Source organism: Arvicola amphibius, chromosome 6, assembly GCF_903992535.2.
Source record: "Arvicola amphibius chromosome 6, mArvAmp1.2, whole genome shotgun sequence".
NCBI lineage: Eukaryota > Metazoa > Chordata > Mammalia > Rodentia > Cricetidae > Arvicola > Arvicola amphibius.
The window spans coordinates 156,860,844-156,886,352 of record NC_052052.2 but is presented as its reverse complement, the minus strand read 5'-3'; the positions used below and the strand labels follow the sequence as shown (position 1 = coordinate 156,886,352).

At 40.7% G+C, this 25,509-nt stretch overlaps 1 protein-coding gene and 1 pseudogene across 1 annotated transcript; one reads left to right on the top strand and one right to left on the bottom strand.

Moving 5' to 3' along the window:
- Positions 1-786: 786 nt before the first annotated feature.
- On the bottom strand, positions 787-1,334 carry LOC119816598 (annotated as a pseudogene).
- Positions 1,335-23,474: 22,140 nt separating this feature from the next.
- Positions 23,475-25,288, top strand: LOC119816599 (protein CTLA-2-beta-like). Its single transcript, XM_038333369.2, has 5 exons — positions 23,475-23,683; positions 24,027-24,177; positions 24,451-24,573; positions 24,670-24,767; positions 25,073-25,288. Exons 2-4 carry the CDS (start codon positions 24,091-24,093, stop codon positions 24,748-24,750), a joined length of 291 nt encoding a protein of 96 aa, XP_038189297.1. The 5' UTR covers positions 23,475-23,683; positions 24,027-24,090; the 3' UTR covers positions 24,751-24,767; positions 25,073-25,288.
- Positions 25,289-25,509: the final 221 nt, after the last annotated feature.

Here is a 25,509-nt window from a genome sequence, read left to right as displayed (position 1 = left end):
TACTAGTGCCGTCCTCATCAACAGGGCACTGCTTTTGGTTTGTGGAGAACAGCACACTGTCCTCGTCAACAGTCTGGGTTGTTTGGGATTTCCATGGGACTCTTGGCCAGAAATTCAGTAGGAATCAGCCTAGTCCCAGTACTGGAAGGCCATTGGTGATGAGAGATGGCCAGCTGGGACTCTATATCCCCTGCATTCAAATTGCCTTCATATATTTTAGGAAATTTCCACTCTATTAGGTTTTAATACCATCCTTCAAGAGCCCTTTAATTCAGTCTTTCTCTCTCTGTGTGTTCCCTTTGTTATATCTCCACTCTGCCTCTCCACCTCTTCCTCTAACCCTGACTCTGTCCACCCATAAAATATATTCTATTTCCCCCTTACAGGAAGATCCATATGTCACTACTAGTCACTTACTTTATAGCTATTCTCTCTAGATGTACAGACTCGAATTTGATTATCATTTGTTTAGTGAATTACTTTATATATAAGTGAATAAATACCATATTTATCTTTCCACGTCTCAATTACTTCACTCAGGATGATTTTTCTAATTCCATCCATTTGCCTGTAAATGTCATGGTGCCATTTATAACACAATTTTTTTTAAGTGGGAAGAGGTTCTCTTTAAATAATTCTCCACTGTTACATTATTGCTATGAAACTTTCAGTCTGGTTCTCCTTCTAAAAGCCTGCCTTTCTTTTTCTGTTTAGGAGCAGATTCTTCTTTCTGGTGGCTGGAAGAGCTGATGGTTTTGTGTTTTTAAAGCAGTTGGTGTTTCTGTTTCATTCATAGATCCTCAGAGGCTCCCGAAGCACCACACCACCCTCTGTCATGGCGTTCTGTAGACGTTTTATCGGGTCTGAGGATGCCTCCCAAGGAGTTGGTTGGTAGACCATGAAGTTGATTCCGGCTTCTAAGCATCATTGTGCCAACACTCATCCTATACTCTCACAAGCCACCACATTTCTGGTACTATACAGGTATACAGGTGTTTTTTTAATAGCCCATTCCCGAGTGGATGCCGAAACCACCACCGGGGCGTTCTGATGCTCAACCACTGCCTCTGTGTGATGCTGAGTCCTTATAACTCGCATCCTGTGCCAGAACCCACGGCTGGGCCACACGGTAGCCCAGCCCTGCTCTTTCCTGGCTACTCCTAAGAGCTCCAGATTCCGAGGGTTCCGGTTGGTGAACTCTGGGGCCACAGCTTCGTTTTCCTTAGTCGCCACAATGTGCTGAATCGCTAGTATGGAACTGGTCACGAGGGCTGCCAGCCCACACTCCAGGTTCCTACAAACAGGCATTTCCAGAACCGCTGCTGAAGCACCATCGCTGACGGGACGGAGGCAAAGCCTCCCAGGGCCCTGCCTCCCTTCGCTCACGGTCGTCAGAGAGGACTAGTCACAGCCATTTTTCATGACACAATTTCTTTATCCATTCTTCTGTTAAGGTACGTTAGGTTGTTTTTAGTTTCTGGCTATCATGAATAGATCAGCAATGAACACAAAATCCGCAAGTGTTCTTGGAGTAGGATTAAGCAGCCTTTAGGTATGTGCCCAAGAGCAACGATATAGCTGAATCTAGCAGTATTTCAATTCCCAAATTCCTGAGCAGCTGTCATATTGATGTCTATAATGGCTGTACAAGTTATCACTCCTATCAGCAATGGAGAATGTTCCCCTTATTCCACATCCTCTACAGATAACGTGAGCTATCACTTGTATCATTGATCTTACATATTCTGGCAGGTGTAAGATAGAATCGCCAGGTTAATTCTATTCACGTTTCCCTAATGGTTGTGAATATTGAACACTTTTTCAAGTGTTTCTCAGCCATCTGAGTCTCCACTGTTGAGAACTCTCTGTTTAGACATGTATGCCATTTTTAATTTGGTTATTTGGTTGTTTGATATCTAGTTTCTGAAGTTTTAGATATAGATACACATATAGATATAAACATTAGATATTAGTCCCCTATCAGATGTGCAGTTGATAAACATCTTTTCCCATTTTATAGGTTGTTGCCTTATCTGAATGATGGTGTCCTTTGTCTTACAGAAATTTTTCAGGTTCTTGAGTTTCTATTTACTAATTGTTGATCTTAATACCTGTGCTATTATAGTTCTGTACAGGCAACCTTCTACTGAGCCGATGAGTTCAAGGCTATTCCTTATTTTCTTTTCTTTCAGGTTCAGTGTATCTGGTTTTATGTGGAAGTCTTTAATCCAGATGAATTTTGACCAGCACCATTTGTTAAAGATGCTGCTTTTTACTGTTGTGTATTTCTAGCCTCTTTATAAAAAAATCAGGTATCCATGAATGTGTAATTTGTGTCTGGGTCTTCAATTAAATTCCATTTTTCAACAATTTTTTACTTGTATGTAGGTGGAGGCTCTTTGTTCATTTTCTGGCAGCCCAGACCCAAAATAATAACACATAAACTATATTAGTTACAACACTGCTTGGTCAATAGATTAGGCTTTTTATTAACTAACTCTTACATCGTAAATTAACCCATTTCTATTAATCCATGTATTGCCATGAGACTTGTGGTTTACCAGTAAGGTTCTCCAGTGTCTGTCTCCTTCAGCAGCTACATGGAGTCTCTTTGATTCTGTCTACTCTCTCTATATATATATCTATCTCTGTTTGTATTTTCCGCCTGGCTTTACTCTATTAAGCCATTGACAAAAAGCAGCTTCTTTATTAATCAATATAAAACATATTCACATCAAACAGAGGGGAATCCCACATCACCTCACTTTTCTGTCTAATTAAAAAAGACAGTTTTATTTTAACATGGTAAAATTACATATAGCAAGACAGGTATCAAGTAAGAATTACAGTTACAATATTTATATCTACTTTATCTTTTATCACAACTAAGGAATTCTATATTTATAACTATATATCTTCAACTCCATTAAAGACCCCAGAAGGATATAACATTACCTAAGTTAACAGGAAGTACACTGTAAGCAACTTCCAAAACTCTAGAATTGGCAGAGACATCTCACTGCTTAGACAGTCACCCAAAGTTCTTCTGTAGCATTGAGGCATCCCTCTTCAGCCTACAGGTATCCAGCAGATTTTTCCATGAAGCAGAAAATCTGAAAGACTGTTTCACCTCTATTGGAAGTTTGACAGTCACTTTCTTCTATATCCTGCAGAATATCTGGCAGACTCTTTCATAATGCAGGAACCCTGAAGGACTGTCTCAGCTTTAGGCAAGCTCAACAATCATTTTTCTATGAGTCCTGTATATCCAGTTCAAACAGCATACTATCAAGCAGTCCAGGCAAGAACAATTTATTGCTAAAATAGCTAACAAACTCCATAAAGACTCTCTTCAATGTCCATCATCCTCTTGAAGTACATTGGTGCTGCCAGGAGCAGATGTGACTCATCATGACAAGTCCTAAGTTTTTAAAACATTTTAAATGCCATATTCTGTTAGTTTTTAAAGGGTTTGAAGAATATCTAGCCATCTGAAATATATCTCTGTACATCTAGAAAATCAAACTAACTTGACTACAAGCTTGACTACTATAGATGACTATCTATTAACCTGTTTTTTAAGTATACACTACATTTTTTAATGAGCTGCACAAGCACAATACCTTAATTGAGAGCAGAAATATACATATAATGAAATTGGCATTAAATTTGTATCAATAAACAAAGATCTATACCAATTCAAAGTGTTCATCTCTGTAGCATATCCCCCTTTAAATGTAAAAAACATTTATAAACAATCACTTACAGAATTTGGACATTGTTCTCTAGACTACTTCCTGCTGATTTGGGGCAATGTTAATCAGGTTTTTCATGGGCTATCCTGTGTGGTAGGTCCATCTCAGCCAGCAGTTCTAAAGCTGTCATAGATGTTGGACCATTGTTTGGATATGAGCCATTGTTTCAGGGGGTCTTGTTTATCAAACCATATTAGATAGTAAGGTATCCACAGCTTTCTCTCCTTTGTGGGGAAAAAAGCAGAACCTCTTTTCCAAAGCAGCATATCCTTAGAACCAAATTTTGTAGTCAAGATACCTTTAAAATATATATGTTAGTTTAGCTTAACGGCCCATAAAATGAAATGTCTCTCTGTATTTAGCTCATTCACAGTCAAAAAATTTTAAAAAAAAAACACAATAATATATATAATATAGACTTTCTTTACATGGCTTATTTTTCTTACTCTTACTTTTTCTACAAGTTTAATATTTATTTTATTATCCTTACTCCTTTAATCTATGACTGTCTGTACTCTTTTATATTGTAACTGTCTATACTCTTTTTCCTCTCTCTCTCAAGCCTATGTACATTTATCCAACACTGTGACTCATTTAGAGGTCTTCTCCATCTGAATTTGTCTTTATTGTTTACATATCTGTAATTATTATTTGACTAGGAATGTATTATCTTTTCTTTTAAATGCTCAACGGATTTGGCTAGGACCAACTCCATGGCCCTGCCTGTTGACTCCACCCAGTCCAACGTGGTAGATGCATGATCACTGCCTCTGAGACCCATGCACATTGCTCCAGCTCCAGACAGTGGGTCTATGTCACCATTAAGCAATTTGTAACACACTATTCACAGATCCCATTTAAGTACTCAACATCCTGAAACAGATAGAGCTGTTCCTATAACTAGCAAAAACCAGGAAGCCCTCCCCTAAAGAATCCACGCAGCCTTTGCTGCCAATGCTGAGTCACGAAGACCTCTCTTAATGGAGCCATAATGCCCCGGCTTGGTGTCAGCAATCAGAGCCCATCTGAATTTAAAAAAAAAAAAAAAAAAGGCTACCAAGAAGCTGCACTAAACTCTGTGTTTTTGTGTCTAGAGTTCCTTTTTAAAGCTCTCTCAGGTTTTATGTGGATATAGTTAGCCCACATTTGGTGCACCAATCTGTAGGTGGAGGCTGTGTGTTTGTTTCCTGGCTGCCCAGACCCTGTGCTTTACCAGTAAGGTTCTCCAGTGTCTGTTTCCTCTGGCAGATACATGGAGTCTCTTTGACTCTGCCTACTCTCTCTACACATCTCTGTTTGGATTTTCTGCCTGGTTTTACTCTGTTAAGCCATTGGCCAAAAGAAGCTTCATTATTAACCAATGGCAATAAAACACATTCATACTATATAGAGGGGAATCCAACATCACCTGTATGTCTTAGTTAGGTTTTCTATTGTTATGAAGAGACACCATGACCACTACAACTCTTACAAAGGGTCTGGGCAGCCAGGAAACGAACACACAGCCTCCACCTACAGATTGGTGCACCAATGTGGGCTAACTATATTAATTATATTAATTAAATGCTCTTCTTTCAATTCGAGAGTCTGCTGTTCTAGTGAGGCAGAGGAAAAGGAGAGGGTGGGAAAGTACTGTGGGAAAGAAATTAGGTTATGATTGCTTAATAAGGCATATCTGGGAATTAAAGAATTCTTATTAAAATATCTAAGAAAACTGTATTAAGGAGTAGGTTATAGGAGTCATTTGCATGGAATCCTGCATGAGAGGCGAGAGAGTGCAAGGAGTCACGTAGAGATGGTTATGCAAATTTTATAGCAAGGAGCTGACTGAGACTCAGTAGTTGGAAAATTGTTAAGAAGCATCAAGGTTAAGGGGATTCTGACTAAACAGACCTACAGGAATCTTGCTGTTGGCCATATGAGGAGACATAACCTGGGGCATTGGTGGAAAAAAAGGGCTCTTGATCACACAGAGTTGATTATCAGATAGTAAGGATGGAGGTTCATGCTAAACTGACTTAATAGCATTGTTGTCTGAAAGAGGATGTTACAAAGACTTGCATAGGCAGGCTTAGAACAAGATTTAGAGGTCTAAATTAAGAAGAACCAAGTATAATTTAACAGATTTTTCATATAAACAGGTATCTCAATCACTTCCAGCAACAATAGTGACTTCTTTTCTCTAGCTTAAACATCCGTAAATGCTTCTTTTCTATTACAGATTCTGTAGATCAAATTTAGTCTTTCTCCACACTTGATAGTGTAAGGGAAACAGATATTGTATCTTCTTTTCCTACTTGATTGGGAAACGTGTTCATGAAATAATGTACAGGAGAAAAAAATGATGTTTCTATGTATCACTTACTATTCTATTGCTGTAATGGAACACCATGACCAGGGGAATTTATAGAAAGAATGGTTTATGTTGGGCTTCTGATTCCATAGGATTAGGGTTCACAGCAAGGGTGGCAGCAGGGCAGACATGACAGCCAGAGCAGGGGCCGAGGGCTCACATCTTGAAACACAAACAAGAAGCAGATAGCACACTAGAAACAAGTGCAAGGCTTTGGATGCTTACATCCCACACTTGGTGACATGTTTCCCCCAAGTAAAGCCAGATCTACAGCTACCCAAACCATGTCACCAACTGGGGACCAAATATATAGATGTCCAAGAATATGGTGACATCTCATTCAAACCAAAAACTATGTAATAAATATTATTTATCCTTAAAAAGTAAGAAAGTTGGAGATATGATATTGGGACCTAATTCATTCCATTTCAGAAAAATTATGCTTTATTTATGTATTTTAAATTTGGAGAAGGGCATGTGTGTGGAGGTCAAGGAAGAGGTACAGGAGTCAGGTTTCTACTTCCACTATCGAGTGACTTAAATTCAGGTCATGTGGTTTTCTGTAAGCTGTGTTTATAATGCAAGATTTATCTTGCAGGCCCACCATTTATATTATCAAATGGCCTTTTAAGGGGCTACTGCCACTGGACCCATACAATAGTTAATATGGGAATTTGTATGCAATATGTCTGTCACTCAATGAAAAGAAGGACAGGTCACATCGTCCTTCTGGACACCAAATGAATCTCAATCAGAAAAATCTGTAAATTTTAATATGTGCAAAAGTATGCAAATTATGATCCCATTTTTATCAAATAAGTAAAATAATATTCATTAAGAAATATTATTGTGGAAATGGAGAGATGACTGTTTTACCTGGAAAGGATTTCTATAACAAATGCATGTTTATATTATTAAGGAAATCATAATGATTTAGAACATTTCTGAATGTTGGGTTTTTTATTGAAAACAGATTCTTCTCTCATGCAGTACATCCTGATCACAGTTTCCCTCCCTCTACTCCCCCAACTGCCCTACCTCATCTTCCCCAGATCCACTCCCCTCCATTTCCTCTAAAGAAAAGAGCAGGCTTCCAAGAGATGACAGCCAAACAGGACAAAACAAGATACAGTAAACAGGACAAAAGTCCTCATATTGAGGTTGGACAGGAGAAAAAGGGTCCCCAAACAGGCAGAAGAGTCAGAGACATATCTGCTCCCCCTCATAGGAGTCCCACAAAAACACCAAACTCACAGATATATACTCTGAGTACTTGGTACAGACCCATATAGGCCCTGAAGCAGCATGCTTCAGTCTCTCTGAACCCATGGGAGCCCTGCTTAGTTGATTTGGTGGGCCATGCTCTCCTGGAGACGTCTGTTTTTAGGTTCTGGGTTGCAGTACCTAATGGTTACTGTTATATAGTTATGATTTCTTCTACCTAAAACTGTCTTAAGTTCTCTTTATTTTACATTTTAACATTGAAGTTCATGAAGTTTTAACACTGAGGTTCTTAACTTAAATCTCAGGATAGACACTAGGTTTCCATACAGCAAAACCCAGAGAGTAAAACTGAAGAAATTTCCATGTTTCTCATTTTCCCCTTTCCATTAATTAACACAGCCTTTACAAATGATTCTTATATCATGAATCAGTTGCTAAAGACAGGAGAGGTCAAAGTATCTCTGCCCAAGGAGACTAGGCAAGATGTGCAACCAGTGGAGGCTTCACAGGGGACCTTATCCCGTCCTTTCTCCCCTGTCCCACCCAAGGCTTGGACCTTGACCATCGCTGTTTCAAGACAGCCTTCCTCTAGCTATTCTCTTTATTTAAAATCTCTTATTGAATTTTGATTTATGTGTACAATTTACCTTCACCATTTGAGTCCAGTGCTCAAAGATAGAAGAAGAGAGTATTGGATTCCCTGAAACCAGAGTTAAAGATTGTTGGGGGCCACAGGAGGATCCTGGGAGCTGAACTTGGGTCTCCTGTAAGACCAGCAAATACTCTTAACTACAGAGTTATCGCTCTAGGCCCTCTCCTAACAGTTTTTGTGTGAGACCCATCTGGATTCAACCCATATGCTGAGGAAGCATCCTAGGGTCTGTATTCCTACCAACAGACATTAGACTTGAAAATACTGACTCATACAACTCCAAGGTGTAGCATGGTTATATTGAGAATCCATTCAAAATTGCCTGGAAACACGTGCTTCTTAAAAAACCCACAAGCAAAATAGAGGGGTGCTAAGTGATCCTAGGACTCAAGGCTCATTCCTTAGCATCCTCTGCATTGCAATCTCCCCCATAGTTGACCATGACAACACATCACTCCATCCTCCAGGACAGGGTGGAATCAAATTTCTGAAAACATCTGGACTGATAGAGCCTGGGGCCCAAGGCTGTCATCTGCACAGACAGTCATAAAGACATTAGGATTGTTGGGTGGGGCTTCGTGGCCAGAGATTGGGGATTTAAAGACAGAACGGTGTGCAGCTGGGCTACATTCTGGATGCCCAGGAACCACTGAGGAGCTGAGTCACTGAAGTGCACAAGTACAGCATTGGACATCTCAGGTGAGCCCTGGCTTGGCCAAAGTAGACTGGGAACTGGAGGAGAGCCCTGGAGAGACTCCCTGGAGAATGAGGCAGACCCATCATGAATGAGGAAATCTTACACTTAGGAGTCTTGGTGAGAAGCAAGGGAGGATGAGTGGAAGACTGAATGAGTCAACCAGGCCCCACAGGCATCCAACTTTGTGCTGGATCCCTGTGAGTACAACTCTAGCCTGGTCACAGGGAGTATCATTTGTCCCTTGCACAATGGCAGCCTAGTGCTTCCCATTCAGATAGGATTACCTTTTCCCATATCAAAACAAGTTAAAACCTCATGTCTCTTCTGGCCTCTACAGACAGAACACCAAGCAGCATGGCCCTAATCTAGCATCTTCTTGAGAGGGTAAACTGAAGAATGCAAACTCTGGAGTTGAACATCCTAAGAGTGGTCTCCTCTTTACTCCACACATACTATTGGCTTTGGGTTCTAGTGACATGTCCTTGTGAATCCCTTCCTCTGTGAGGCAGTGCTCAGAGACTCAGGGGGCAAAGAGACAACTGTGTGTCAGAGGAAGAAGTAGATGATGTCATTCCTAGGTTCTCAAGAAAGGAGAGGTTAGACTGTTATAATTCAAGAGGGAGGGTCCAAGACATAGGGTAACTCCTGCCATGCAATAAGCTGTAAGAAGATGTCCAATGTCCCTCAGCTCTTGAAGTTACCTTACTCTCTACAAATCCTAAGTCCACTCTACCTTATGTCCTCAGTTACAACTTTTGGAATCATGGGATATATAAACATCTGCCTGATAAGTGAAGCTCACAGTACTTACTGTTTCCATCCCTTATGCAGCCATGAGCAGCTACTCATGTGTGTAGCCTAACAAAGACCTCCATGTGTTTTATTTAAACAAGCCACAACATTAGCCTTTTGCATATTGCTTAGGTAAATGCTTGGAATAGTCCAAACAATCTCGATCTACCATTTGTGCATTAATTTCTCAGTAAAGAAGGAAACACTTTAGTAACTTTGACATACATAGACTGGGATTTCTCCCTTTATTCTCCAGGCACTTGAGACATGAATCCTGCTGTCTTCCTAGTCGTCCTGTGCTTAGCAGTGGCCTCAGCTGCTGAATCCCCTGATGTCACTCTGGATGTCAAAGATCAAGAAAAGATTATAACACAGGAGAAGCCGGTTGGTAATGTGGAAACTATACAAAGGGATCTTAGAAGTAGTCCTTGTTCTTTGGAATACATAGGAATAAAGGAGGTCATAGTGGTCAATCATCACCAAGGAACTGTTTAAAGATGTGTACTATGAACACGGGGTGGCTTCCATTGCTGAAATACAGGGTATGGAGAATGGCTGGCTGTAGAGTCCTGAGATCCCTCTCCAGGTTTCTCTTTATCTGTCACAGCAAGCCCAATTGGTTGGCTTGTGTTTGGACTTAATATGAAAGAAACACTGTCACTTATGTTATTTCTAGGTTGAAGAAGAACAGAGAAGAGTGATGTGGGAGGAGTTTATGAAGAAGATTGAACATAGCAATAAGGAAAATAGCCTGGAGGATGACAACATCAACCCACATATAAATGTCTTTGATGGCCTGGTGAGTGTGGCTTAGATGGCTTAGCTCTGTGCTTCTTCACTTCACACTTTATAGTTAGTCCGTTGATTTACACTGTTTTATTTACTTTTTCCATGAAGATTCCAGAAGAATTCAAGGAAGAGATGAATGAACCTTTATTCACAATGTTTGAAGAGAAGGGAAAAACTCAGACACAGCCAGTTGACAATTTCCCTAAATTTGAGGATTGGTCAGGGAGCGGTGATACAATTCCTGTCCAGGATCAGGTATGATGGTGTCACATTCCTACCCTGTTGACAGAGATTTCTGTCCCGCCTGGTCCCACAGCCATTCATTCCCAGAGACAACGAGGTTGCCCTATTAGCTCAGGCTTTCTTACTAACTAACTCTTATATCTTACATTAACCCATAATTCCTTTCTGAGTTCACCATGTGGCTTGGTACCTTTATCAGTGACACATTCTCATCTTGCTTCCTCTGAGTCTGGGTGATAACTGTAGACTGAGCCCTTCCTCTTCCCAGAATTCTCCTGTGCTGGTTGCCCCACCTATACTTCCTGCCTGGCTACTGGCCAATCACCATTTTATTAAACCAATACAAGTGACAAATCTTTACAGAGTATGAGACCATTGTCCCACAGCATCTCCCTGAACTGCCCACTGGGAAGCCAAGGAGGAACTGGAGTTCTCACTCATGTCAGCTGTGGAACAACACACAGTTGTTCTAAGTAGTTGACTAAGTGTTCTGCCCTGTGGATTGTGGCTAGAGGTGATAACCACTTGTAGGTGACAACCTTCTCCTGCTCAGGGTAAATGCACTGCCTGATGAGCTTTAAACATGGCTGCCCTTGAAGGGCAGGTGTTCCCAGGGAGGAACTCTGACAAACCCACCTTGCTGCATTCTTTCTAATTCATGCAATGTGTGCTTTGCTTCCAGCCAGAGTAACATGGATGGCAACGTAAAGTAGCCAAGGAGTGAAGCGACCACTGTGCCTTTGTCTCAGAGCCTCCTGCCCAAGATGTGAGCTGCCTGATGGTGAGGAAGAAGGTCTGAAGTGGGGGAAGGGAGCAGAGCAGAAGGGACCTCAACATCCAACACTCAAATCCCTTCGGAGCCGCACTGTGGTATGAACTCCAAGGCATGATCACACTAAAATAAAAAACCTTACAAACACTTTAACCCATGTTCTCAGCTCCTTTATATTAATAATTCTCAGAATGACTTTTAGATATCTTTTAAAAAGAACAAGTGAAGCTAGGTCTATAAAATAAAGTTTTATTTAAAATGCACTATCCTAGTTTCTATTTTTGTGCAAATTAAATTTTAATTAATTTATTTGTTTTACATACCAACCACAGTTTCCCCTCCCTCTTCTCCAGTAGTTCCCTCCCTCCACCTCCCTCCTACCCACTCCATTCCACTCCTGCTCCATCTCCATTCAGAAAATATAATGCCTTCCATGCAAGTCAAGAAAGCATAGCATATCCAGCTGAGGGAGGCCCAACCTTCTCCCCCTTGCATCAAGGCTAGGCAAGGCATCCCACCATGGTGAATATTTTTCAACGAGCTAGCTCATGTGTCAGGAACAGATCCTGCACTCACTGCTAAGGGTCCTAGAAAAGACCATGCTACACAACTGTCACCCAGATGCAGAGGGCCTAGGTTGATCCCATGCCATCTCCGTAGCTGTGCAGAGTCTGTAAGCTCCCACTAGCTTGGGCCATCTGTCTTTGTGGGTTCCCCTGTAATGACCTTGAATCCCTCCCCCTTGCTCATATAATCCCTCCTACCTCTCTTCAACTGGACTCCAAGAGCTCTGCCTAGTGCTTGGCTGTGGATCTCTGCATCTGTTTGCATCAGTTATGGGATGAAGGCTCTATGATAACAATTAGTGTAATCACCAATCTGATTACAGGGGAAAGTCAATTCAGGCATGCTCTTCACTATTGCTAGGAATCTTAGCTGGGGTATGAAATGAGCCCCCACAGATTTCTGCAGTGGACTTGACTCTGCAGTGTTATTTCCTAGCTTTTGATCTGCCTTTTGTGATTGTTACCTGCTTCCCCTGAATCTTCTGTTTGAAGTCTTATCTGAGAGTCTTCCTGGGGGGATCAAAGCCTATGAAAGCTTAGATTAAGGAACCTCCAGAAAAATGTGGTATTCTTAGCTGAGAATTTGCATTTGGTCTTGTCCCTCTGGGGGACTCAGATCAAAGACTGGTATCAGAATTGACTTGATACAAGTGTGAATTGTATTAGAATAAAAGGACCTTTTGCTCACATCTCAGTCTGAGAGAAGCTGAGTCCTCTTGCAACTAGAAAGGCTAAAATCAGCCTTGAGGTGGCTCTGTACTTCTTCCCATAAACATGTGTGAACGTCCATACCTACACCAGATAGACACCATTGGTTCATCCGTGTGGGCTCCTAGGAATTTCCCTAGCACCAGGTTTCTCCCTAACCCCAGTATGGCCTCCTCTATAAGATATCTGTTTTGTTACTCTTTTCCTCTGCCCAGACCTCAACTAGACCATCCTGATCCCTCATTCACAACCCTATCCCCTCCCCCTCTCTCCCTACTCCCAGACATCTCATCTATTTTCTCTTTTCTATTTATCAGAAAATGGAAAGATCTCCCAACACTCTTGGATAGTTTGGGTCAACATAATAAGAATGATAATCTTACCAAAAGCAATCTACAGATTCAATGCAATTCCCATCAAAATCCCAACACAATTCTTCACAAGCCTCAAAAGACCAATACTGAACATCATATGGAAAAAACAAAAACAAAAAAAAAAAAACTCAGGACAGCTAAAACAATCCTGTACAATAAAGGATGACCATTTTCAATATATTAATCCTACTGATTCATGAGCATGGGGCAATCTTTCCAGCTTCTGATAACTTCTTAAATTTCTCCTCAGTGATTGATAATTTTGATGATATTTTGCCCTTTGGGAATTATTTCTTCATTTTGTTCTAAATCTTTCAGGAGTACTATTTAGTCACTAGTATGATATCTATCAATTTTTATATAAGTACTTAGTGCCACGAGCTTTCCTCTTAGGACCACCTTCATTGTGTTCATAATTTTGGACATGTTATGTATTCATATTTATTTAATTTGAAAAGGTTTCAATATATTTTTGATGTCTGTCTTGACCCATTTTTATTCAGTAGTAAGTTGTTCCATTTCCATGGATTTGTAAGATTTCTGTTGTTGTTAATATTTAGCATCAATCTGTGATGGCCAGAAAGAATAGAGGGTGTTATTCCAAATTTTGCATATTTGTTGAGACTTGCTTTCGTCTAAGTACATAGTTGATATTGGTGAAAGTTCCATGAGGGCTGAAATAAGGTAGCAGAGAACAATAACCATAGATTATATCTTGAGCACATAGCCAAAAATCAGGAACAATGCAAACATGCAGAGTTTTCTTTCATTTTGATTGTAATATGGAATTAAACTGTATAGCTATATGTGTATATCAATTTCTGATTATATTTTCATCCAATTTGACTTGGGGAGATCAAATGCATCTTTTAGGAAAGTATCCATCTGTTCCTTCAATTCTGCTTTTAACTAACATCCAAAAATCTTCAAATCTCAATTATCAGACAGACAAGTATTCAGTAAAACTCCAGAGAACATCAAAAGAATGTGGCCATACAACTGTGCTTTTCTCTTTTTATGTGATATATCAAAATAGAAAAAAAAGATTCTGATCACTTGTATATTTTCTGTATTTTATAGGAATGTATATTTTCTCTAATTTCTCAGCCAAAGCCACTGCATTGTTTTCTGAATTTTATCACATCTGCTTTGCAGTCAAATGCACAGCTGTGTTAGTCAAAGTAATGGTAAAGTCCACACAGCAATTTCCTCCTATCCACTAAACCCTGTTGGCCATTTAACTCTGGGTGCATGGGGCATCTGTTTTTTGGTTTGAGCAACTCTAATACTTTTTCTAAAGGTGTAGGTTGAGATATTAATGGTCGGCTGAATGACAAGTATCTCTGACACCTCTCTTTCTTGATAGTTATTTATCCTCTCTGAAGACGCTCCTGTTGTCATCTGTTTCAGGCAAGGCAGCCACAGATTCTAGCGTTGCTAGATTCTTCAGATGTGCTGTCAGCGGTGCCTTCACAGTACTTAGGCTAGCACATGCTCTCCATACACATGCAGAAACTGAGGTAAGACTGTAGGATCTACTGTGTCATCAATGGGTTCATCCTATGACAACTCTGTTGTTTCTGAAGTACTCAATTATACAAAACAGAGAACATTCCATGAGTCTTATGACTGTCAGGTGAGCTACATTTTGTGTGAAACAGCTTCGGTCAGGGGTCTGGTTAGTCTTCAGAACTATGTTTCTCTGGCTGGGATGCTTAACACACTAGTCAAGCTAGCTTATATCTCTATTCTGTGGGCCAGGCCGAGGCTTCAGGGAACGGCTAGCCACGGCTCCTGGAAGGAAAGAGTGGAGCCACAGGCTACTCTTCTCCTACATCACTAGACTCCTTTAGAATAGCTTTTAGGAGGCCCTGCACATCACAGTCCTGGTTTCCACCTTTGAACGGGAGCTGCAGCACTTCAGGTGGGAGCGGAGACAAGCAAGGTACACTGGCCCTGATCCTATCTAATCATGCTCCAAAAACATCCTCAGAGCTTGCTCTAATTACCGGCACTTCTCTTCTTTCTCTAGACTTTCTTTTGAGGGTTTTTGTTTTTTTAAGAGAATATAATTACATCATTGTTGTCTTCCCTCTCTGCCCTAAAAAACTCTCTCGTGTACTTCTCCTAATATAACACTTCTGATTCTTTAAATTCTGACCTCTTTTTCATTAATTGTTGTTACATGCAATGAATATATATGTATGTATGTATGTTTGTATGTATATATGTATATGTATGTATGTATATGTTTTCCTAACTATAACTTAGTCATTATGCATAATATTACTTGTGTGTATGTTTTCAGGGCTGACCATTGGTATTAGACAAGTCTTTGTTCCCTAGGTTTTTGAGACCTGATCGGTGCTGTCTTTCTGCTTGAGAATGGCCTCAGCTGCTCTATCACCTGATCCCAGGTTGGATGCTGAATGGGAGGAATGGAAGATGAAATACGAAAAAACCTACAGCCTGGTTGGTAACATGGGCACTGTCCAGAGGGATTTCAGAAAGATTGGCCCCTGCTGTTAAGTGTCTATAGGCATAAACGTGGACACAGTGGCCAGCCATCACTAAGGACTTGCTAAAGACATCCACTATGAACTCAAAGTGGCTGGCTTTGCTCATCCTCTGGGTGTAGAGGATGACTGGCTATCATGTCCTGAGACCCCTCTCCATGCCTCCTCTTGACTTGTCTGAAGGAAACACTGTCTCTTCCATGTATCAGGATGAAGAAAAATACAGAAGGACATTGTGGGAGGAGGAGAAGAAGCAGATTGATGAACACAATGCAGAATATGGGCAGGACCAGACGGGCGTCTGTGCAAGCCTGAATGAATTTAGTGACATGGTGACTGAGCTATGGATTCTTAACTTTATGTTTATTCTCTATACATCTTTCCAGTATCTGTTGGTTTTTAATGTTTTATTTGCTTTTTCATGAAGACCTATGAAGAATTCAGGAAAGTTTGCTGTGGAAACTTAATGTGGGCAGAAGAAGACCTGGATTGTGATAAGCATGAATATAAGGATTTGACAAAGGACAACAATGTAACACCTGAGAAGGATCAGGTATGACTCTGCCACATTTCTACCACAAGTGCCCACAAGGAAGCGGAGAAGGAGCTGAAGTCCTTACTTCTATAAGCTGCAAAACAGCACACAGTTCACTGTTTGACTAAGCGTTCTGCTCTGTGGACTGTGCCTACAGTGGACATTTGGTTGTAGGTGACAACCAGTTCTTATTTCTCAGGGTAGCTGTACTTACTGTTCAGTTTTAAACATGGTTGGTTCCCTTGTCCACAAATGTGTTACAGGGGAGGTAATGACAAAGCCACCTTGGTGCATTCTTTCTAAATAATGCAACAAGTGTGTTTCTTCCAGCCTGAGTAACAGTTCTGGCAGAAATGGCAACATTATTTTAACCTCAGAATAAAGCAATCTATATGCCATTGCCTCAGGAGCCCTCTGCTTCAAGAAGTGACTTGTGTGATGCTGACAAGGCTGAACAGGGGGAAAAATAGAAGAAGAAACAGCAGGGGGCCTCTCCATTGCAGAGGCTAGCCTGGGCTGTATGGATTCCAACTCTGAAACCATTTAAGCTACACACCGTGATATGAAATCTCAAACATGATTACTCTACAAACACTATAATACATACCCTACAATACTTTAATCTGTGCGCTCACTTACTTTATATTATTGATTCTCACAAGAATTTTTATTTTTTTAACAAAAAGAATGTAAACCACAATGTCTTAAAATTAAAAGTTGACTTTAAGTGTAACATTATGCTTTCTTTCTGGTTTTGTTTCAATAAGATTTTGTATCATTAAAACCTTCTCCTTGAAGGTATAACTGGCTATTAGGGTGGCTAACAGGAGTGGAGAGTTCTCTCATTACATAGTTTCCCATCCCTGGTGGAGCTCTCTAAGACTTTTATGATGAAGGGGTGTTCGACTTGGCCAAAGGCTTTTTTAGTATGACCATGTGGTGGTTTTTTCTTTCAGTTTGTTTATATGGTGGATTACATTGACAGATTTTCATATTTTAAACCATCCCTGCATCTCTGGGATTAAGTCGATGTGGTGGATGAACTTTTTGATGTGTCTTGCATTCAGTTTGCAAGTACTTTATTATTTTTGTATCTGTGTTCATGAGAGAAATCAGTCTGTAATTCTCTTTTCCTTTTTTAGTCTTTCTGTGTATCAAGGTGACAGTGACCTCAGAAAAGGAATTTGATAATGTTCCTTCTGTTTTTGTTTTGTGCAATAATTTAAGAAGTATTGATATTAGGTCCGTTTTGAAAGTCTGGTAGAATTCTGCACTAAAATTGTCTGGGACAAACAAGTGGGCCCTCCCCTTGCAACAACTGGGAGACTTTTTTCCTTTTTTATTTAAAAAATTATTTTTCGTTTTACAAACCAATGCCAGCTCCCCTTCCCTCCACTTCTCCTGTCTCTTTTCTACCCCCACTTCCCAGCCCCCATCCACCTCTCATGGGGGAACGGCCTTCCTTGGGGAGTCAACAATGTCTTGCACATCAAGTTTAGGCTGAAGTAAGCTCCCACCCCCTGTGTCAAGGCTAAGCAAGGTATCCTATTGTAGGGAATGCATAGCATGAGTAATAAAAACCCAGAGACAGATATTGGGATTCAAGCTGAAGATAAGAAAAGCAAAGCAGCCAAACCATTAGAGTTCTTACCTCTACCAAGGCTGGGCGATCCTGTCCTCGGTGTGACTGCAGACTAACTATAGACTGAGACCCTGAGTTTCTGTCTCCTCCCATTTTATATTCCTCTCTGGTGCTGGGATTAAAGGCGTACACCACCACTGCCCAGCCTCTAAGGCTAGCTAGTGTGGCTGCTGGGACGAAAGCCATGCCTGGTTTGCATGGCTGACTAGTGTGACTGTTTTGAAATCTGATATTCAGGCAACCTTTATTTTTTAAAACACAAATAACATACCACTATATTTCCCCTTTTGTCTAAAATAAAAAGGCTGTAACTAATAAAAGAAAAACTATATACAATATATACAGGCAATAAGTATCTCAACAATATCTAGTCTACTTATATTTGACAAATTCAGAGAAAATACTCCATTATTTATCCTATCTTGGTGAGTCCAAAGTCTTGTACCTAATTTACTTTCTATCATAACTTGCATTACTATCCAAAACTATCTTTATATCAGATATCTCTCAACCTTATAAACTTTATACTTCTTCAGTGAACTTTTCTGAGTCTAGTAAACAAGAAAAATTATGGCTATAACTACCTAGTCTTCAACTCCCTCAAAGACCCAAGAAGGAAATATTAGCTGAGTAAGCAGGACGTGTAAGCAGGTGACTTCCAAAAAATGGAATAACAGAAACAGCTGGCTTCCTGGACATCACCCAAAGTACCTCTGCAATGTTAGGGCATCCATCTGCAGCCTAAAGGCCTAGAATATTTGACAAACTTTTTATGAAACCAGATTTTGAAGAACTCTCTCACCTTGTCTTGACAAGATTTGGTAATCACTCATTTGTGTCCTGCTTGTTCAATTAAGACAACATATTGTCAGCAGTCGAGGCAAGGCCAGCTTCTTGCCCAAATGGCTAGTTTTGCTGCATTGAGAGCAGTCTATAGATTCAGTGCAATCCCCATCAATCCCAACACAATTCTTCACAGACCTCAAAAGAAAAACAATCAACTTCATATGGAAAAACAAAAAGAAAACCAGAATAGCCAAAACAATCCTGTACATTAAAGGAACTTCCAGAGGCATCACCATCCTTGACATCAAACTCTATTATAGAGCTACAATAAAGAAAACAGCTTGGTTTGGCATAAAAACAGGCAGGTTGACCAATGGAATCAAATTGAAAACCCGAGTATTAATCCATATACCTATGAACACCTGATTTTGACAAAGAAGCTAAAATTATACAATGGAAAAAAAGAGAGCATCATCAACAACTGGTGCTAGCATAACTGGATGTCAACATGTAGAAGAATGAAAATAAATCCATATCTATCCCCATGCACAAAACTCAAATCCAAATGGATTAAAGACTTCAATATAAATCTGACCACACTGAACCTGATAGAAGAAAAAAGTGGGAAGTCACCTTCAATGCATGGGCACAGGAAACCACTTCCTAAATATAACCCCAGTAGCACAAACAATAAGAGCAACAATGAATAAATGGGACCTCATGAAACTAAGAAGCTTCTGTAATGCAAAGGACACAGTCAATAAGACAAAAAGGCAACCTACTAAGTGGGAAAAGAACTTCACCAACCCCACATCAGACAAAGGACTGATCTCCAAAATATATAAAGAACTCAAGAAATTAGACATCAAAATTCCAAATAATCCAATTTAAAAATGGGGTATATAACTAAACAGAGAATTCTCAACAAAAGAATCTCAAATGGCCGAAAGACACTTAAGGAGATGTCCATATTCTTTCTTTCTTAAGCCTATGTAAATTATAAAACACACTGGAAACCATTTAGAGGTTTGTTTGTTTTTCCCCCATTGGGATCTCTTTTAACCTTTAGCCTTTTAGCCTTTTTAGACTGTTAAGCAACTACACCTGGATCCTCTGCATTCTCTATAGGCTGGTCCCACCCACCCTTGGGTTGGGTCCTGAAAGTCAAGCCCAAAGCTTGCAGGCTGGTGAGCTCAAAAGTGCGTGACCAGGAGGAGTTTCAATAAACTTTTCTAGCTAAGGAAGCTCCTACTGGCATTACCACAAGTGGTTTTTGCTTAGCTTGCCATTTCTAGTTCTATTTAGTAGAACAGTACCACCTCTTAAAGGAATCATGTCCTCTTTCTCTCTCCTCTCTCTCTCTCTCTCTCTCTCTCTCTCTCTCTCTCTCTCTCTCTCTCTCTCTTCCAGCATTTTTGGCCCTACATGGAAATTTGGGCCCATGTTGAATGCCAAAATGTAGTGTGATATTTTACTCTTTTTGCTTTTCGGGGGCCAGCAACCCAGCTCCCAAAGAAATCACACACACACAGGCATAATCTTTTTGGCCTTAGCTTGGCTTGTTTCTTGCCAGCTTTTCTTAACTTAAATTATCCCCACTACCCTTTGCATCTGGGCCATTTCCTTTTCTTACTTCTGTGTGTCTTACTTTCACTCCTACTCCCTGGCTGGCTGAATCCTGCTGGGTGGTTGAGTGACTGAGTGGCTGGCCCCTGACGGCTTCCTCCCCTTGTTCTCTCATTGTTCACCTCTTCCTCATTTCTCCTCCTATTTATACTCTCTGCCTACTGTTAGGGACCATTGTCCTAAAGATGATAGCAGGGACCATTGTCCTAAGGATGTTTGCAGAGAGCCCCACGTCCTAACTATCTTGAGAACTGTTTGTTAAGGGAACCACAAAAAGAATGTTTCTGCTTGCACAAGGAACACCAGGTTTGCTAGCTGGTGACCTTTGCTACTCCCTACCCCCAACTCCAATCCGAGTTCCTCATTCAAGGGCTATATAAGCTGTAATCATCACCCTAATAAACGAGACCTTGACAAACAGAATCTTGCTTGGTCTCCTTTCTCTCTCTAGCCCATGGCTTTCAGGTAGCGCCCCTTCAGAGGACCCTGAATAGCTGACCCGCCAAGCAGGGTTACAGCCTACCAGTCCTGCCTATCCTTGCTTTTGCCTTGCTGTTGGCCATTCAGCTCTTTATTAGACCATCATGTGTTTTAGACAGGCAAAGTAACACAGCTTCACAGAGTTAAACAAATGCAGCATAAACAACAATAATACACCTTTAATTATTAAACAAATGTTTCACAGCATTAACAAAAGTAACACACCTTAAAATAATATTCCTCAACAATTATATACAAGGTCCTTAAAGAGTATATTTAAAAAAAAATCCCGTAGTGAAGTCTGAAAATACACACAAAAAAGTCATGTATTGAAATGATGAAAACAGTGGAAGACATAAAAGTAGAAATAAAATCTCTAAGGGAAATCTAAAATGAGATAAAACAAGAAATGAAAACTTTAGGAAGTCAAACAAAACCCTCTGAGGTAAATCCTAACAACAGAGTCCATGGAAGGGAGAATCTCAGGCAGTGAAGATAAGGCAGAAGAAATTGATACCTCAGTCAAAGAAAACATTAAGACTAAATACATTCAGGCAAAATATCCAGGAAATGTGGCAAACTATAAAAAAAATTCTCTGAGTAATAGAAACAGAGGAAGGAGGAGAAACTGAAGTCAATAGCACAGAAAAAGGTTTTCAACAAAAACAAAGAAGAAAATAACCTGATGAAGAAGGTGCCTATGACCCTTATAGAACACCAAAAAGAGAGAACCAGAAAATAAATCCTCAAAGACACATAAAAATCAAAGCACTAAACATACAAACCGAAAGAAGATATTAAATGATGCAAAGGAAAAAGACCAAGTACCACATGAAGGCAGGCCTATTGGAATAACACTGAATGTCTCAATGGAGACTCAGACACAGAAGGACCTGGACAGATGTACAGACTCTAAAAGACCACAGGTTTCAGCACAGCCAACTACATCCAGCTAGACTTTAAATCATTACATGATGAAACCAAATTCAAGCACTTTCTTCAAATCCAGCTCTACAGAAGGCACTGGTAGAAGATAATTTAGCTAGGCATAAATACTCACCAGCTGCTGGTGTGAAAAGGACAGATCTGATCTTCTTTACCTCTTTGCTCCTGCTGCCAGAAGCCATTCTGCAATTATGGCAAAGTTAGCCTAAGAGAGCAGCCCTCCGGTCTTTCCTCAATATCATTTACGTTTCAAACACAAGTACAGAACACTAAGCCAAGATTAAACCATGACTACTTTTCTAAATCCCAAGCACACTCCGAACATGCAGAAATTTCTTTCATTTTGTTTGGAATGGAGAAGTAAACATTGTTTCTATTAATCCATATATTTCAATTTCCATGCACTATGGTTGCCTAGGGCCAGCCTCCAGCAGCAATAAGAGTCAAAGGGACTCAGAGGCAGAGGCAACTTTATCCTAATTTTACCTATGTTAATTTTTCCACTGACCTAACCTCTTACATAATTCTTTACTGTATTTATTAAAGACCCTCAACCATCAAAATCCTATTTCAACTAATAATACTATTGTATAAAAATCATTGCTTCAGTTAAACAGTACAGCTTAGGAGGAATCGTCTTCATAATAATCCACAGGTAAAAATGTCCAAGGTAACAGAATATTTCCATGAGATAAAAACTACATTATAGGTGTTGCTGGTCTCCCCACACCCATTCACACCATGCCACATACCAGAGAAAGATGGCAGCATCAAACATACAAAGACACAGCAGTAACAAGAGACATTCTTTTTTTTACTTATTAGATTTAAAAAAAAAAAAAATCAATCCAAATTCCCACTCCCTCCCCACCTCCCATTCCTTCCACACACCCTCCCACCCCACCCTCAAAGGCAAGAGACATTCTTCAGCCAAGGCTTTCAAGGCCTTGCTTATCTGAGTTTAACCCAGAAGAGTTTCAGTTCCTGGTGGGCAGATCACCTGGTTGGTATCTGTGGCTCCTCTGGCGTGGCCCTTGGCAATCCACCCTGACTGAGGGGAAGGCACACACATTCTTTTGGGCTGCATCTAACCAATTCTGCCTGGAACCAAGATATGAAATCCTTAAATTTTAATCTGTCTGGCAAGTGCACAGTAAAACTTCAAAAAAAAAAAAAAAAAAAAAAAACCAAAGAAAATGGGCACTACTCTACTTTGTTTTAACGTTTTCCTATAATATATAAAGTAGGCTCTAAAAAAGCTGCAGAGAAACCCTGTCTCGAAAAACCAAAAAAAAAAAAAAAAAAAAAAAAAAAAAAAAAATATATAAAGTAGGAATGAACCATATCTCTTCACCTGCAGTAATTTACATTCTGTGTTTTTCAGTCACACTGTATCCTCTTTTCCGACTTTTGCTACATCTGCTTTGTAACCACGTGGCCAGCTGTGTTAGCCAGAGAAATGGGGAAGCTCACACAGCAAGTTTCGGGTGTCCAGAGTCATGGTAAAGTTTCCCATGTCCAGTCAAACCCTGTAGATCATCTTTTTGAGCACATGAGGTATCTCTTCTTTGATTAGAGCAACTTCAATGCTTTTTCTAAAGCTGTGGAGCCCTAGCCTGAGAAACTGATGGTCAGGCTGAATGACAAAGTATCTCTAACATCTGTTTCCTTCTGGTTATTTCGTCCCCTCTGCAGATGCTCCTGTCTATCAGGGGCTGAGATTCAGGTAAGGAAATCACAGGCAGATACACACTGTTATGTTTCAGACGTGCTGTCTGAGGGCCTTCACAGTTCTCTGTACAGATGCAGAACCTGAGGCGGGACTGTGGCACACACAAACTGTCCCCAGTGAGTTCTCCCCACTACGATTCTGTTGTTTCTGAAGACTTTCGATTATACAAAACAGGAAGTGTGTCTTAGGATTCACAGAAAAGCCACATCCTTTATGACACAGTTTGGGTGTGGGGCTCGTTAGTCGGCAGAGTTGTGATTTCCTTCCTGGTGTGCGTGAGTCACTAATCAAGCTGGTTTAGGACATGCTCAGTACACCAGGCTGAGACTTCAGGGAAGGGGTAGGCTTTGCTCCGGGAACGAAAGGGGCGGAGCCAAGGCTGCTCTGCTCTTGCAGCACTAGACTCCTTTATAAATAGCTCTTAGGAGGTCCTGTGCACCACGGTTCTGGTGTCCACGTTTTTAACAGAAGCTGCAGCACCGCAGAGACAAGCAAGGTACAGAGGCCCTGGATCCGGCTGACTCGTGCTCTAGAAACATCCCGCAGCTTTGCTCTGGTTACCTGGGACTTCTCTTCTTTCCCTGGGTTTTGTTTCTCTTTGTTTTCTTGTTTGTTTGGTTGGTTGGTTGGTTTTGTTGTTTTAAGATACTCGTGGAATTACATCACTGCCACTTCCTCCTTTTCCTCCCTCATGCCCTCAGAAACACCCTTCCTGACTCATTTTAAAATCTGGCCTTCTTCTTTTCATTAATTGTAACCATGTGCCTATGTGCATGTACATTTATACTCCTGAATGTAGCCTGATCAGTATGCATAATTACTTGTGTGAATGTTTTCAGGGCTGACCATTTGGTATTGGACAAGTCCTTGTTCACCTGATCAGTGCTGTCTTCCTGCTCGAGAATGGCCTCAGCTGCTCATTCACGTGATCCCAGCTTGGATGCTGAATGGGAGGAATGGAAGAAGAAATTTGAAAAAACCTACAGCCCGGTTGGTAACATGGACCCTGTACAGAGGGATTTCAGAAAGAATGCCCCCTGCTGTTGAGAGTCTATAGACACAAACGCAGCCACAGAGGCCAGGCACCACTAAGGACTTGCTAAAGACTTGCGCTATGAACTTAAGGTAGCCATTGTGGCTAATTCTCTGGGTGTGGACAATGGCTGGCTGTAGTCTCCATGGTTCCTCTTGACGACGCTCCATTTGGTCAGCTTGTGTGGGGGTTAATAGGAAAAGAATACCATCTGCTGTATTTGTTTCCAGGATGAAGAAGGACACCGAAGAGCACTGTGGGAAGAAAATAAGAAAATCATCGAGAAACACAATGCAGAGTACGAACAGGGCAAGACCAGCTACACTATGGGGCTGAACCAGTTTAGTGACATGGTGAGTGAGAAATGGGTTACTAACAATGTTTCTTCACTTTGGATCTTTACCGTTAGTCTCCTGGTTCTCAATATTTTCATTTGCTTTTCCGTGAAGACAAACGAGGAATTCAGGACAAGTTGCTGCGGAAGGCCAAAGTTTACGGAAGATTTGTCTAAATCTGAGACAACTAAGTGACATCTGCGGCAGATTAGGTATGACTGTGTCTCGTCCCTCACGGGCGTCAGCTGTGAGACAACTGGCGGTTCACTGTTTGAGTGCGGGGAGAGTTTATACTGGGGTGTGGATGACAATCTTTTCTTCTTGACTGGGGTGTTATAGTTGGGCATGGAACATGGTGACCATGAAGGCACTCTGACAAAGTCACGGTGCTGTAGTCTTTCTAATCGAGGTGGTAATGCTTTTACTCCAGTCAGAGTAATGGGAGGGGATGATTGACAGCAATGAGATAGCCTAGGTGTGGAGTAATCTTTGCTCCTTTCCTCTTTCGTTGCCTCAGGAGCCTTCTGCCCAAGATGATGCTGAGGAGAATGGACCGTGCAAACGAGGAGCAGGAGGGGTCCTCTCCATCACATGGTCCAGCATGTGCCCTGCAGAAGAAAATGCTGACTTCATTTAATAGCAACATTGTGATAAGAATGACCAGGCATAGGCATGCTAATAAAGTGTTTTTTTTACAACAATATCTTAAAATTAAAGTTTGACTTTAAATGTAGCATTATGCTTGCTTTCTGGTTTTATTTCAGTAATATTGTACATCATTAAAACCTTCTGCTTGAAAATATACCTGGCTGTGGGATGGTGTTCTAGAAGGATGGTTCTCTCATCATAGGGTCCAGTTTCCCATCCCTAGTGGAGCTCTGCTTCCAGGGATTCAGGTGCTTACTTTCAGCAATGATCTGAAAGTCAACAAGGAATTTTCTGGGATTCCAACTT